Consider the following 17,022-nt stretch of genomic DNA (forward strand, 5'->3'; position numbering starts at 1 on the left):
GTGTCGTGGGAAATTGGGGATGCATTGGACTTTTTAAGGCCTGGCATCCTTCACCGTTGCCAGCGAGCATTTCTAATCAATATGTTTGAGAACGGGTACACTGTTCCGGTGTACCCATGCTTAGCGTGCAAGAAAAGTTTTAACCTTTCTCACCTCGACATTTCTGATGGTTTTCATCCAGGAGATGAGACCAAACAGAGTGATAATGATGAAGCCATGTTTTAAAACTGTTCTGGACAACTGCATGACTGCTCCGCTAGGGCGAATCCACTGTATCTGGAGATGATTTAATCCCACCACCTTGAACACACGTGGGAGAGAAAACAAAACAAAAATCTAATGTTGTACCCCTGAAACGAATTTGTTCCACATATCCATCCACAACTCTCCAGTAAACAAGAAATAACCTAATGACTAAGGGGCATACGACATATACCAAAGTATGTATGAAACAATATGCTATTTAGGAAATGAACCAGCACCAACATGAAGACAACATTTAGCTGCTACTCTAGGGAAATTCTAAACATTGTAGCAGTTGAGGAAGAAGAACACACGATCGACTGGAGTACGTCTTTATTCCAACTGCTAACAAGTGGATCTAACTCAAACAGAAAATGCAGTGAAATATATGTAACATAAACCCGCCTCCTCTCGTGCACCTGCTGGGTGAGATGCCTGGTCCGAGTGCCCGCCACAACATACATATTATATACACAAGTGCAGTCAGTGTGTGTATGTGTGTTTGTGTGTGTAGATGGAGAGAGGGGTGGGGCAGAGAGAGAGAGAGAGAGAGAGAGAGAGAGAGAGAGAGAGAGAGAGAGAGAGAGAGAGAGAGAGAGAGAGAGAGAGAGAGAGAGGACAGAGAGAGAGGGAGAGAGAGAGAGAGAGGGAGAGAGAGAGAGAGAGAGAGAGAGAGAGAGAGAGAGAGAGCGACAGAGAGAGACAGAGAGTAATACAGATAGAGAGAGAGAGGACAGTCTGTAAATTTTTATTCAATTTCTCTTTAGCATAAACCACAGCAGTAAATAAATATATTCGTCTTCTGACGGCAATGAAAAGAGAGACAGAAACCCTTATTTTGGAAAACGTTACAAAAATAAATAGTAAACATCGCAATGATCGTAATAAGTGCACCCCCCCCCCCAGAAAAAAAAAAACATAACTAATGGAACACGATAACTTACCCAAGCTCGAGGTAAAAGAATTTGATGTTTCTCTTTATTTTGTAAGTAGGTTCGTTGTCAGATCTCTCAGGCAGGTGACACGCAGATGGAGCGTGGAGTCGAGCAAGTCGTGCTGTGACACTCCGTCCGATGCTGAGCGGGTCTCTGCGAGCTGCGTGTATCTCTGGGTCCGAGATGAGTCTGATTCTCTCTGTCCCGCAACGGCTACTTTTATATCGTTTTCAAGCGTGGGACACGCGTCAGGCTGAGACGCACATCAAAGAAAGCAAGGGCTTGAAAAACATTAAGGCCGCGGTGTGCACCGGTGACGCTACCCACGGGTAGCGGAGATAACGAATCGCTCCGCTACAATATACAACCTCCCAGTCATTGACAAATCTTACAAATGCATTTCCAAATCCAAATTGCAATTAACAATCATCCCAAATTAAAACAGCGTGTCCACAATTTGGGCAAGTGTCGACAGTGGTGTCGTGGTCCCTTAAGTAGTGGGTATACTCTAAAATTTCCCAAAAATTCACAGAAAGTAGCACAAAAAAGGACGGTTTTAGAACCAGTGACATGTAAGATTACTCTATTTACCCAAAAATCTGTCATTTCTACTCGCTCACGATTATGAAATTATCATGACTTCATTAGGAGCAGTTTTTAGTTCCTACTGGTCACACAAATGAATGTAAAATGGATTTATCATGAGGCAAACATGGTGTTTTGGTTATTTTTTCAACGTTTATTTAATTAAAATACTTTAAATCTGAAGTTGTTCATATTTAACATAAAATACAACACAAAGCATTCTCTTCCAAACATCAAAAACAATAAATTGAAAATTTCAATATAATTGAAATACATTTGTTCTCAACAGCTGAACAGATTAATTCAACAAAATAAACTGCTCTAAAAAATTAGAGGAACACTTCGAAAACACATCAGCTCTAAATGGGGGGTGGGGGTGATCTTGAATGTCTTTCCTGATAATGAGCAGGTGATGTACTAGTAACAAAATGATGCTACATAATTTGATAGGAATTAAAATGATCATAGAGGGGGAAATTAAAGATTTCAAAGAATTTGACATTTTCTGTGCATCATCCCAGACAGTTGAATAGGGAAGAACAGACAGGTACTTAAGTGTTTGTCCCTGTTCATTCAGTTACAGTCACAGGGTAAGTTTTTTTTCTGTGGGTGAGCAGCAACAGCCACACGTGCCAGCGTTTACTCAACCCAGAATACCGTATTTTCACGACCAAAGGGCGCACGGTGTGAAAAGGCGCAGTCTCATTTATGTGTGCCATTTCTCTATTTAATATACACATTGAGCGCACCGGGTGATAGGGCGCAAGTTTTATATGCCGGTACATATCCTCTACTGCCATACGTACGTCCGCCCCACAACAACAGAGAGGCATACAAGTGTGCGTATTAAAAAAAAAACAGATTGGGAGCAAAACTGAGTTTGGTAGTGCTTTATTTATTAATTACAAAGTAATAACATTTTGGAATCATCACTCAATAGACGTCGTCCTGTTCATGGTGGAATGTGCATGTCCACTCATCTCCTTCACTGGTCTGTGATGTCATCCTCCTCTTTGGCGGGGGAAGCGGATAATTTAAGTGGCGTGCGTCCCCAGCAAACAACGTTGGTTTTTGTTGTAGTATTCACCTCCCCCATACGGCCTTGGCCATGTTGTATTGCTTCGCTTCCCCTGTGTGATAAGAACCAGCTGACCCCTTGAACCTCCAGTACCTGCCAAAACATAACACCCAACGAACATTCGATGTCTGTTCGCTCATTCATTCATTGAAAACAAGGCACTTTCTACTGAACAAATCACGACTTTAATGTTCATCCTACAATGTTTAAAATGGCTAACTAAATGTACTTAGCTAGCTAGCTAGATAGCCAGTTATCTAATAGACAGCCAGATACCTAATAGACAGCAAATACCTAGCAAGGCTACATGAGCTGCCTTTCGGTCTGTCGTTCCATAAAATATACTTTTCAACGAAATAAGCCTTAAAACTACACACAACGTACATTATTCTATGTATAATAAATGTGCTATTGTATTGTAATGAAAGAAATACACTGCATTGTATCATGAAGTCACTTTATTTACATTTGTGATGGTCATTGATGGCTTGATGGAATGGCGTTGGAGGTCAAAGGTCAAAGGGAATTGCTGTTTGGAAAGAGAGGCGCATTACATGAGGACTGTAATTAAAGAAATTAACGGTGCTGTAAAATAAAGTTTTATTTACCTTTTTGATGGTCGGTGATGGCTTATGGAAGGAGAGTCACCTTCCATAAGTACTGTTGGTAACTTAACCTCTGGTGCTGTTCGGTCGTGTGCTTCTGCCAAAGATCACTCCGCCAGCCGTGGTGGGTGTGCATTATGAAAATAGTGCTTATTATAAGGTTTAATTTTCAGAAATTTGACGTTTGTAAGACGAAAAGTTTGTAACATAAGGTGTTTGTAAGTTGAGGTCTCACTGTACATGATAAAATATGTACCAAAATGTCAAACAATATCATATGTAATAAATGAAACATTGCCATTTTAAAATGCTCCCTCATATGCTATAAAACGTTTTTCTGATGTCAGTTAGAAACAAAAAAGAGACGTCGGTTGTCCTTTAAATGTAAGATTGGGTATAACAATGAGTGGGGGAGCTGGACTAAGTAAGACGAAAAAAGTATCCCTTTCATACGGAATGGGAGGAGGACTTTTTTCACGATGACATTTTCAAAGTGTGTTTGTATCGTCTGCCAGTTATCAGAGTGAACTCAGGTAATGGCAAAAAATGTGCATCATTATGTTGTGTTGTGCAACATATGCGGTTATACATAAACATTCTAGGCAACAAAAGTTGCCTAGAATCCTCAATATATTTCTCAATAAATATAATGGGTAGATCATTTTGACATGGTCATTTCAAAAGTAGCTCCCATGCTGCAAAAGTGGGAGCACCCCTGATCTAAAAAGATCTAGATCAGACATCTGCAACCCGCGGCTTCACCCCCCTGCTGCGGCTCCCTGCGGCTTTAGAAAATAAATAATGAGTATTTAATTTAATGTATATTATTTTAGTTCGTTCGTTTTTAAAATGTAATTCTAAATTTGAAGATTACGGTGATTATAAATAATACAAAATAAAACGTATTCAATTTTTTTCTCGCTCATAAAACGTCACAACCATCGACAGTGAATGTATATCCGGTCACAACCGCCAAATTGCGCACGATTTCTTGAATTTTTCGACCCCCAGGTAGGCCAACTATGGATAAATCTAAGAAAAGAAAAGTGTCTGAAGAAAACAGAACGTTTAATGAACTTGGGCAGATTCGTTCGCCTTCACTGCTGACGAGACGGGTTTACCGGTATGCTTAATATGTAATGAGAAGTTAGCAAACAACAAAAAGTCAAATGTCGCAAGACATTTCCAGAACAAACACACAGCTTTTGCTCAAAAATATCCGGATGGAGATGAGAGAAAAAGAGCTGTTTCGAAACTGATGCGGAAGGCTGATCAGAGCAAAAATCATTTTATAAAGTGGATGAAATCTACAAATTCAGCGACATATGCTAGTGTTGTGGCCGCTCAAGGAAATAGTCACGCACGGGAAGCCATTCACAGACGGAGAATATATAAATGAATCATTCATTAAGATGTCAGAACATCTATTCACAGACTTTAAAAACAAGAGTGAAGTTGTGCAGAAAATCAGAGACATGTTAATCTCTGCCCCTCTCATTAAAAACAGACATCGCTCACGCCTGACAGACGACGTCTTACAGTCCTGTGTGAAGATGAAGGTAACGTCATAGAGCCCTGATGTGCGGAGGCTGTGCGCTGAGGCGCAGGAGCAGAAATCACATTAACCAGGTGATAAATATTGTATTTGCCATTTAGCAAATATTCTTTTTTTTTTTTTCAAATAGACATTGAGTATTATATTTGAAAGTAATCTTCAACCCAACGTCTTTTTTTCGGCGTTTAAAATGTTTTTGTTGCGTGCGGAAATGGAATTTCGCTTCTCTGTAACAGTTCATTGATTCATAAATGCAACACACTATAGTTTGTTTATGCATATACACCGAGACCTCAACTTACAAACACCTTATCTTACAAACTTTTTGTCTTACAAACTTTTTGTCTTACAAACGTCAAATTTATGAAAATTAAACCTTATAATAAGCACTATTTTCATAATACACACCCACCACGGCTGGCGGAGTGATCTTCGGTGGAAGCACACGACCGAACAGCATCAGAGGTTAAGTTACCAACAGTCCTTATGGAAGGTGACTCTCCTTCCATGAGCCATCAACAACCATCAAAAAGGTAAATAAAACTTTATTTTACAGCACAGTTTATTTCTTTAATTACAGTCCTCATGTAATGCGCCTCTCTTTCCAAACAGCAATTCCCTTTGACCTTCGACCTCCAACGCCATTCCATCAAGCCATAAATGACCACCACAAATGTAAATAAAGTGACTTTATGATTCAATGCAGTGTATTTCTTTAATTACAATACAATAGCACATTTAGTATACATAGAATAAGGTGTGTTGTGTGTAGTTTTAAGGCTTATTTAGTTGAAAAGTATATTTTATGGAAACCCGGGAACGGATTATTCCCATTTTAATGGTTTCCTATGGGAATTTTTTTTAAGATACACACTTTTCGCCTTACACACTCTGTCTGGGAACCAATTAAGTTCGTAAGTTGAGGTCTCACTGTATAAATGTAAAAAACGATGATGAAAAGATGCAGTGCTGTCTTCATTTTAAATGTCAATAAGTATTTTGTGGCTCCTAGTGTTTTCTTTTCTGTGGGAAATGGGTCCAAATGGCTCTTTGAGTCCTAAAGGTTGCTGACCCCTGATCTCAATAGATCTCGATCGATCCAGATAGATAGATCTCGATAGCTACATAGGAAATTTTGTGCCACACTATTAGCGGTGAAGCAATCAGCAACAACAACCCAGCCCTCAATTTCTGGAGGTGTGGTTGGAGGCGGAATGTTTTTTCTTCTCCGACTTCTATTAAAAGCGTCCAACGTCAACAGTTGAGCAAGTGAGACTCTCAACGACAGCGCACGGTAAATTCAGCTTTTCCATCACCAAAATATATATTTTTTTACAAACACTTGAGAAATGTTTGTGTCAAATGTTGAGCCTGTGTATGTATTTTACATGTTCCCCTTTTTTCATTGCAGGGATTTGAGATTTTGACAAGCACAAGCAAGACCAGTCAGGGTAGGCCTCTTTACTTTATTGTATTTATTTATGTATTTATTTTATTTTATTTACTTTTATCGTTTCCATGCTGTTGTTATTTAAAATTACTTCTTAGCATGGTTGTTTATTTCCTCCATAAGAGAACAGTAGCTTATGTCACTGGTTGAAACCTGCAAAACCGCATCTGAAGGAAATTTGCTCATATTTCCTCGAACAACACTTCCTGGTTTGTTGCGGGTGGCCATTTTTCACATTGTGACAAGATGGATCCTTCTAACGCCACCCCCCCAATTATCAACTTGTTGTTAGCATGAGTTTGAACAACGTCATTTTATAATAGTAATACATTTAATTTCACAGCCCCTTTCAAAACTCTCAAGGTCACTTTTCAGTCACAGGATACGTTTTTCTGTGGGTGAGCAGCGGCAGCCACATGCGCCAGCGTTCACTCAACTCAACTAGTAGAAGTAGAAGTAACTCAAATAGATAGAAAGCTAGATAGCCAATAGATAGCTAGACAACTAGCTATATAACTAATAGATGGCCAGCCCGATAGCTAATAGATAGCAAATAGATCGCTAATAGAAAGCTAATATAGAGCAAATAGATAGACAGCTAAATGAACTCTAGCATATGAAAAACACACAAACACACAAATAGGCGGATGGACGGCGGACAGACAGACAGAATAATCTTCAATGAAATTATGATCACGATTCGCGTATCGATTACAGGTGGCAAAGCGCCAATTTTTTTTTTCCCTTCGCTCGCCGCCTCCACATAACTTTGAGGTCATTATTCACGACGCTCTCTAAAAGACGTCAATAAAGGAGCCGATCTTCGGGCTTTCAGGCCGCATGTGTTGCTGCCAATAGATAGCTAATAGATAGAAAGCTAGCTAGGTAGCCGTATAACTAATAGATAGCCAGCTAGATAGCTAGCGAGCCAGGCTGATAGCTAATAGATAGCAAATAGATAGCTAATAGAGAGACAGCTAGCTAGGTAGCCGTATAACTAATAGATAGCCAGCTAGATAACCAGCTGGGTAGTAATCATAATAATCATAATAACCATAATAATAATCATCATAATAACCATAATAATAATAATAATAGTAATAATAACAATATACTAATAACAGAAATAATAATATACAGTGATACCTCTGTTTACGAACCCCTTGGTTTACGAACTTTTCGGTTTACGAACATTAAATTTATGAAAAATTTACCTTGGCATACAAACTTTTTTCGAGATACACACAGAGCTGCCGCAATGAGTGATGTGTCGTTCGCGAACGAGTTCGTTCTCCTAAAATAAAATGGCAGCCGGCTTGTTTTAGTCCTCTATTCCCCGCCACCAGTCTTCGGTTAAAGCCACGTGATTGGTCAAGAAGGCAGTGGTGAAGGGGGCTGGGGTTTACAGAGAGAGAGAGAGTGAAGCCGTTCTCCAAAAAGAAAATGGCTGCCGACTTTTTTTGTCCTCTATTCCCCGCTCCCAGTCTGCGGTTAAAGCCACGTGATTGGTCAAGAACGCAGCAGTGATGTGAGGTTGTTTAAACATTAAAGAGACAGACAGACGACAGTGAGAGAGTTTCAACTATGATAGTTCAAAGGCAGAGTGTAGACTACAAGGTTAAAATATCCCATCAATCAGGCACCACAAACAACCTGTACGCTTGCTGCAAAAAGCTATCAACCCAGCTAAACAGAACACAATTCATGAGGAACTAGATAAAATTATCACAGGGAAAGCACCTACAAGGAATCATTCTTCAAGATGGTGAAAGAAGAAGGGTACGTTCCTCATCAAGTGTTTAATGCTGATGAAACCGGCCACTCCATTACATCGACCATCACAAAAGTAAATAAAACGACTAGCACATTTATTATACATAAAATAAGATATATTTTGTGTAGTTTTAAGGCTTAGAAAATTAGGAAGTAGAAAATAATGTTTTATGGGTTACCTGGGAATGGATTATTCTCATTTTAATGGTTTTCTTCGGGAAATTAATTTTTGGGATACACACTTTTCACCTAATTTAAACCAGATTCCTTTCTTACAGACAGTGTATTTTAGGTGTTCGATTACCTGACATGTTTCATGTACACTGTCTGTAATAAAAGAATCTGGTTTAAATTAGATATCAAGTAGATAGGATGAACGCAACACAACTACACTTTTCACCTGTCTGGGAACCAATTAAGTACGTAAGCCAAGGTATTACTGAACTGATAATAATAATATATTATGTGACCCATACTTTCGTCTTGGTTGTCTTTTTCGGCATCTCGAGTTTTGGGCCAGAGAGTTTCTGTCACGGTTTGCGAGGTGGTGATGGCGGGTTCGGATCCCACAAAGCAGGCAGGAGGGAGCAGGAGGTTGTTTGACAAATTGTATTAAATTAAAGGTCAGCAGTAACAAAATGTAAAACATCAAAATGATCTGAATGGAAAAAATACAAAGTAGCAAAAGAAAACCAAGTGTAAAAGTCCGCCAAGGTTAAACAAACACGTACACGATGCATGCTGCAAACAACCAGCAAACAACCAATGAATCGGCACCGGATGATCGTGCCAGGTGTCCTTTTAAGTGTCATTGATTATAACGACCAGCACCTGCGAGGCTGCCGGCAGGGCTGACGTCGCTACCCGCTGGTCGCCAATTTGATCGGGACGACCAGCACCTGTGCAGGTGCAGGCGGGGCCGACTGCGCCCCCCGTTGGTCGCCAACCAGATCATGACAGTTTCCTCTAGTTGAGAAAATCTTTTTTTATTTTTATATTTATATATTTTTATATCTATATTTTTTTTTACAAAACAGTTTTCTCCTCTTTAGGCTTATCTCGGTGACGATGCCGTACGGTCCGTACAGACCCTGCGTCCCCCCCCGGGTGTGCTACACGCCAGCTGCGGCTTACGGACCCTACGGAGGCTACAGGCCCGCTTATGGCTACGGCTACGGGCATCAAAACGCTTACGGATACGGGCACCACGCGTACGGCCACGCGTACGGTTACCACGGCTACGGCCACCACGGTAGATACGGCTACGGCCACAGAGGTTGTTCGATACAATAACACCTTTGACCTTTGACCTTTGACCTTGAAATGTACTTGCATGTATATTCTCAGCTCAATGACATAACCAGGATCAGTCGGTGCAATAAAATGCAACTCTGAAACGAAAGTGACGAATGGCGTCAATCTACTTTGTTACATTTTTTCATCAGGAATAGCAACATTCCTATTGGGTCAATTTGGCCCGGGAATGCAAATCACAACATTGTCTGCATTTCATCTTCCTCATGAACCTGGGTCATTTTGACTCGGCAATTGTGAGAACATATGCTAAGTGGACGTTTGGGTGTCGGATTTCATCTCACCATTGTCTGCTCTGTTCTTAGTCGGTCATTTTGACCCGGGGGGCGCATACTATTAAAATGTACCAACCATCTTAACGATATTGGGATTATTATTGTTTGTTTGTTTGTTATTCGTTTGAGACCTAAGAGGCTAACCCAGCAGGAGAGTCAAACAAGCTGACCGAACCGAAGCACGTGACAGCATCGAAATTCAACCCTGGACAGAGTAAATTGAGAACTACTACGCCACCTGGTGGAGACCAACGTTACTTGAAATACTTGAAATTACGTCCTCTGAAAAATCCAGTTTGGTAGAAAAATCGCCTGACCACCAACGTCGCTGCCCCCCCCCCCCCCAAAAAAAAAAAAAAGCGTTGCGTTAAACCGGACAACCTGGACCAGGTCTGCGAAGAGAAACCGGTCTTCACTCGTGATGGGAATTCCAGCACTTTTCAGAGAGCCGTTTCTTTTGGCCCAACTCAATAAAAAGATCCAGCTCTTTTGGCTTCCAAATGGCTCCTCTTGTTGTTGTTTTTTTTGCTTAAATTAACTACCAAAAATCATGTAAAATTATGTGAAAAACCAATTACTCATGTAAAAACTACACTATATCAAATATTTTCATTTATATAGCTTGATTTATATGTGCACAGAGACCATCCACTAACTTTCACTTTCCCTGTGGTTACTCTGGGCTGATGATTTGTCACTAATTTGCTTTTCATATTAATAATGCTATCATACCAACTACGTATTCAAAAAATATAATAATTGACAGTGTAATGTGTGTTACATTTGTCCACCTGTCTACCCTAATCCCAATTCTCCTCACTGCTGCGTATGTCTGTAATTCTCCCCTCCCTCCTCTACTACGGATATCGACCAATCACGTGCGGCTTTAACCGAAGACTGGGGGCGGGGAATCGAGGGGAAAAAAGTCAGCTCTCATTCCCGGCTCCTTGTTCGGAATTTCTGTTCGTCACTGCAGAGCAGAGCCCCGGCTCTAAGAACCGGCTCGTTCGCGAACGACACATCACTCATCTTCAACGTAAATCAACATTTTTCCGCCGCCATATTTGTCTCCAAACGCACGTTTGTTCTACTACTACTACTACTACTACTACTACTACTACTACTACTACTAATACTACTAATACTACTAAAACTACTAATACCAATACTACTACTACTACCACTACTACTACTACTACTACTACTACTACTAATAATAATAATAATAATAACCCCTAAATCCAATGGAAGGTGGATGGATAGAATGTCATCAGTCCCCACATCTGTGTTTTCTTTTTTCTTCACTTCTTTTATGACTTTTTATCACAAGGAAGGTCTGAATAAGGACCTTTGTACGGTCCCATGTGATTTTTAAGGGTGTGTTGTATCACGCCGCTGCTCTGACGACATTGACTTTTGTGTTTTGGAATTCCTGCAATGGAGAAAAAAAACGCCTTAGGGAAGCACTTGGGTGTAATTTCAAGTGTACCAAAGAAACACAAAAAAAATTATGTTTGGTGTTTTGGCATAACAATTGTGGTGATGTGGTCTTGTGGGTCTTGAGGCTGGAACACAGGACACATCAAGAATCCTTCTGAAAGTTACATTGACATCTTGGCATAGCATCCAGCTCCTTTGGGAGTATACATGATACATACCTGGACGGTTAATTATTAAAGAACAACCGACGCTTCCGACCAAGTTGTGTCCATAATTTGTAAAATCGCTTCAAATGACTTCTACTGAGCGTATTTTACAAAGATTCCACGGCATATAGCTATATTTTACGTTTTAAGACTGCCGCTCAATATTCAGGAAGTCTTGTTTTCGAGTTGATGACGATGCCTGACGTGATGTCACATCTGGAACTTTGTTTGGTCTGAAAACTTCGTGTTGATCCGTGTTGATGGCGAAATTAAAAGGAAAACACAAATAATGCGATGGTGAATCGTTGTGTGTTGCACCAAGACTACTATTTGATACTAGTTGACACAAATTCCCAGCAGACAAATCAGCCCATTTCCAAGGAAGCTTTGGCGCCATCTTGTGCATTTTCTGGGACGCTACATTGGACTCCTGACGGCTCGAATTGATACGGGAGGACTTCTTTAATTGATTGCAAACATTTATGCTTTCCTCTTCAGAACTATTTGAATAGAAGAAAGCATCTTCTCAGAATCTGAAGCCATTGTTTTGATTCTCGAGCAAGGCAAGACATCCTGGCGTGATGTAACAAAGAAGGGGGCGGGACCTTCTAAAACTCTGCATCTCCAAGGTCATTTAGAGGTAGGTAGTTTTGGGACACTTTAACTCATTTTTATTGGTGTTTTGCAATTGACTAAAAATATCAACCTGCGTGTTTTGGGTATTTTAGATGCTATAAAACGTTTTTCTGATGTCAGTTAGGAAACAAAAAAATGGTGTCGGTTGTCCTTTAAAGTCTACTTATCGGAATAACAATCAGACACCTGAGCGAATAAGACTAATATTAACATTTCTGAAAAGAAAGTCACAGCAATTAGTTCTGAATCTCATAAACCATAGCTGTCTAAATCAAGGCCAGGGGGCCAAATCTAGCTTGCCACATCATTTTTTATTCAGCTAGCAAAAGGAAATAAAACTTGTGAAATTCCATGCTCATCTATCAAGATAGCTAGTTTGCGAGCGAGCTAGCAAAATAGCGACCAAGCTAGCAAGTGAGCGACCTCGCTATCAAGATAGCGATTCATCTATCTAGTGTAGCTAGTGAACGACCTAGCTAGCAAGATAGTGATCAAGCTAGCTAGTGAACGACTTAGACGGCTTTCTTTCTATTCAGCTATCTGGCTAATCCCTTACATCACAGATGTCAAAGTCAAAGCCTAGGGGCCAAATCAAACTGTCAAATTCCATTGTCATCTATCGAGCTAGCTAGCTATTGAGCTAGCGAACGTGGTTGCTAGTGAGCGAGCGAGCTAGCGAACGTGGTCGCTAGCAAGCAATCGAGCTAGCTAGCGATTGAGCTAGCTAACGATTGAGCTAGCTAGCGATTGAGCTAGCTCACTCTGTTTATATTCAGCTAGCTGGCTAATCCCTTACATCACAGGTGTCAAAGTCAATGATGTCATTTTATTTGGTCCGCAAAAGCAAATAATAATAATAATAATAATAATAATAATAATAATAATAATAATACATTTTATTTTAAGCGCCTTTCAAAGCTCTCAAGGACACTTGCAGTCACAGACAAGCATAGATACTATAATAAATAAAATTCAATTACAAATAGAATACAATAAATAAAATACAATTATAAAAATCATGCATTTGAAGTGCCATGACGCTTGCTAACGTCCCAACCAAAATTTCAAATTGTTGTATGTAAACCACAATAAAAGTCATTATTTTTTACTTCTGATTTGAAAACTAATTATTCATCAATTTGTTGTGCGTTCTATATGGAATATGGGAAGAAGATTAAACATACTAATGGCTTCCCCAAATTCATAACGCCCCCCCCCCCCCCTCCGCCCGAGAGGAAACCGGAACTACAATGTGGCTCGTGGCAAAAAAATGACCTTGCCATAACCTTGTCATAAACAATATATACCCATTTTTTTAAATATGCCATTTGGTCACATGGTCAGCTGTTTAAAGACAAACATTTGTAAACACACGCAAGTTGTAGTGGGAGTGGAGTGGAGGCGGGCAAGTCAAGGAGTGGCTTCTCATAAAAGGGACATTAAAAAAGCAAGGGATGAAGTGGACTGTATTTACAACTTGACTCTCCAGCGTGCAGTAAGCTACTCTTTTTTTCATGCTCATTTTGTGGTTCTTGAACTGATTGTGCTGATTATGAGCTTTTTGTTCTTATTCCAATCTCAGGGGCTTCACTTGTTGGTGAAAAAATGTACGGAAACAATCAAGGTAAACCGCCAAGCTACTTTGAAAACCGACCGTGACTTTGTATGACCTCTTGTGAAATGCCATTTGTCATAAATGACTCTTATATGCCCGGGTCAATTTGACCCATGAGATAAATATCCATATTTATTATTCAAACTCCTTAAAAAATCTGATTTTCAATCTTGAAGTTGTTTTGTTTGTCAGTAGTATTTACTTTAAAAAAGTAAAAATTGGTCAACCTGACCTGTTTTAATAATAATAATAATAATAATAATAATAATAATAATAATAATAATAATAATAATAATAATACATTTTATTTCAAGCACCTTTCAAAGGTCTCAAGGACACTTTACACTCACAGACAAGCATAGATACAATAATAAATAAAATACAATTATAAATAGAATACAATAAATAAAATACAATTATAAATAGAATCAAGAGATACACAGAAAATGCAATTTTAAATAGGTGGGTATTAAGATGCCATTTGAAGATGGGAAGTGAATCAATGTTACGAACAGAGTTTGGGGGCAGAGCAGCTGAAAGCTCTGTCCCCCATCGTGCTGAGATGGACAGGTTGGGGCACACAGAGGTGGAGGGAGGAAGAGGATCTGAGGGAATGAGAGGGAATAGAAATTTGAAGAAGGTCCGATAGGTATGGGGGGGTCAAGGTTATGGATAGCTTTAAATGTATAAAGAATAATTTTAAAGTTAATTCTATATTTATATATAGTTTATATAGATCATTTTACACTATCCAGTCTTTTTCTAATGCCTTTCCAATCCGCTTCTTTTCTTTCCTTTTTGTGTAAAAAGGCAACCAGTACCCCCCGGGTTACCCCAACCAGCCTGGAGGGTACCCGCAATATCCTCCCGGGGGCTACCCTCAGTATCAGCCGGGTGGCTGCCCTCCTCAACCCTGCTGCCCACCTGGTTGTGGACCGGGTCAAGGTCAAGGTCAAGGTCATGGTCATGGACATGATCATGGACATGGACATGGGCATGATCATGGACACGGTCATGGACATGGGCATGATCATGGTCATGATCATGGTCATGGTCATGATCATGGTCATGGACATGGACATGGACATCATGGTCATGGACATGGACATGGTGCTCATTGTCATGGCAAGCACAAGCACAAGCATGGCCACAAGCATGGCAAGTGCCACAAAAAAGGGAAGAACTGTCATGGGGTAAGTAAGGCGTGTCGCTCCACGTCAACATTTTGATCAAATGAAAACTTCCATTGTTCATTCTTATATTGTCCATTTGTGTTCTTGTTTTTTTTTCATTATTTTTATTCATTTTTTTAGTCATCCAGCAGCTCTTGCAGCAGCGACTCTGACTAGACCAAATCGATGGACATGGCGGCAAGAATGTGACGTCGCTGCCAAATATTTGAAGAGTACAAGGGTGTGCTTAATCATTTTATATTTGCTTCTTTAATGCACCCTTAAAGGACAACCAGCGTCTCCGGACAAGTTGTGTCCATAATTTGTAAAATGGCTTCAAATGACTTTTACTGAGCGTATTTTACAAAGATTCCACCGCATAGAGCTATATTTTACGTTTTAAGACTCGCGCTGAATATTCAGGAAGTCTTGTTTTTGAGTTGGTGACGAGTCCGTACGTGACGTCACTGAAGGAACACCCCTGATCGAAAAAAAGGACACATTGTAGCAGTCCTTCCATCACGTCAATGCATTTGGCTGTACTTGACTGGGCTGAAAACTTTGTGTACCACCAAAAAAGAGGCAGAAGAGGGCGACCAAGCTCCATGTAAGGAATTAATCAGCCTGTGGAAATGGGGTTGGTCGGAGCTTGGTCGCCATTTTCTGCCTCTTTTTTGGTGATCCATTTCCCCCCAATATTGCCTAAAAATGGCACGGAATAAATTCCTTAATCGATTGCAAACATGTATGCTTACCTCTTCAGAACTACTTGAATCATATTCATAACTGGATGTGTCACATGAAAGCATATTCTCCGAATCTGAAGCCATTGTTTTGATTCTCCAGTAATGCAAGACGTCTTGGCGTGACGTCACGAACTGGGGGCGGGACTTTCTGAAAATGCCCAATTCGCAGCTCAATTTTTTGCAGATTTTGGGCACAAAGTCATTTTTATTGATGTTTTTCATTTGACTAAAAATATCATACTGCGTGTTTTGGGTATTTTAGATGCTATAAAACGTTTTTCTGATGTCAGTTAGGAAACAAAAAAGTGATGTCGGTTGTCCTTTAAAAATTTAGTTATTAAAGCAAAGTATGTTTTTTTTGCTTCTTAACGTGGAAATTCACTTTTATAATACAAAACTACACGGTGCGCATTGAAAATACTCAACATAGATACAACATTTAAAAAATATCAATAACACTAACCATCACAAAATGTGTATTTACTTATATGTGCAAATAAAAATTACAAATCAAATCAATGACTTTGATATAATTTGAAGAATATATTATTCATATTTTTTATAGGGGAGATATACTGATTGATCTTCTGTGTGCTAGATACAGGTAACATCCGACTTACGACGGGTTCAACTTACGACCAGGACTTGCAGACCCTATTTTAAAAATTTTAATTCTACGCCTGGTACCGCAACACACTAGCAAGGAGGCAACACGCACGATAATTTTGGCCAGCCAGCATCTCACTCTCGCACAGCAATCGACCGTGTGATGACACCAGAGGGGGGAGTTTGCCAGTCATTTCAACTCCATGTCTCTATTCAACATTTGGAATGGATTTCGACTTACGACCATTTTGACTTACGACCGTTTGGTTGGAACTGAACTCGGTCGTAAGTCAGATGTACCTGTATTGTAAACAAAGGCACACTGCGACATTGCCGCTTGCGACTATTTTTTTTCAAGCAAATGCTTCCTGTAACATTGATGGACTTTGCAATATTTGACTGACTTTCCTTGACGAAAATAAAGAGAAAATCCTGGAAACCGATCTCATTCATTTGTTTAGGGAGAGTCAAAAGTGTGTCTATTTGTCCAAGCCGCACCTTATCCCAGCAGCATTTGTCATCTTGGAATTTCACATCTAATCTTGTTTTGACAGTCCGGATAAATTCGAGATATTGACCCTTGGCCTTGGGATGGGCCGCACCTTGCCAGCTCATTGATAAGTAACAGCTGGACTTTTTGCCCTGAATGTTCGCTCGTCTTCTTTGCTGATAATGATGATGTGTTTTTATTTTATTTTGTTTTTGTAGGGGCAAAATGGAGTATATACTGTTAGCTTCCGGCTATATGAACCCGAAACAGCTATTTCTGTGCACACGTTTATATTTAC

The 17,022-nt window shown here is 39.8% G+C and overlaps 2 protein-coding genes and 1 long non-coding RNA gene across 3 annotated transcripts in view; 2 read left to right on the forward strand and 1 right to left on the reverse strand.

The window, feature by feature from the left end:
• Positions 1–17,022, reverse strand: part of akap19 (A-kinase anchoring protein 19) — a 176,024-nt gene that overhangs the window by 137,399 nt on the left and 21,603 nt on the right. The window lies entirely within an intron of this gene.
• LOC148894451 (uncharacterized) lies at positions 6,190–9,630 on the forward strand. The gene is made up of 3 exons (XR_016115774.1): positions 6,190–6,295; positions 6,413–6,452; positions 9,277–9,630. It is a non-coding gene; the product is annotated as an uncharacterized LOC148894451 (long non-coding RNA).
• LOC148894452 (uncharacterized) lies at positions 13,417–16,673 on the forward strand. Its single transcript, XM_089003217.1, has 5 exons — positions 13,417–13,590; positions 13,678–13,719; positions 14,521–14,903; positions 15,024–15,121; positions 16,227–16,673. The coding sequence occupies exons 1-5, from the start codon at positions 13,417–13,419 to the stop codon at positions 16,289–16,291; spliced, it is 762 nt and encodes a 253-aa protein (XP_088859343.1). The 3' UTR covers positions 16,292–16,673.

This window comes from Hippocampus bargibanti, linkage group LG08, assembly GCF_051943395.1.
Source record: "Hippocampus bargibanti isolate YZ-2025 linkage group LG08, ASM5194339v1, whole genome shotgun sequence".
Taxonomy (NCBI): domain Eukaryota; kingdom Metazoa; phylum Chordata; class Actinopteri; order Syngnathiformes; family Syngnathidae; genus Hippocampus; species Hippocampus bargibanti.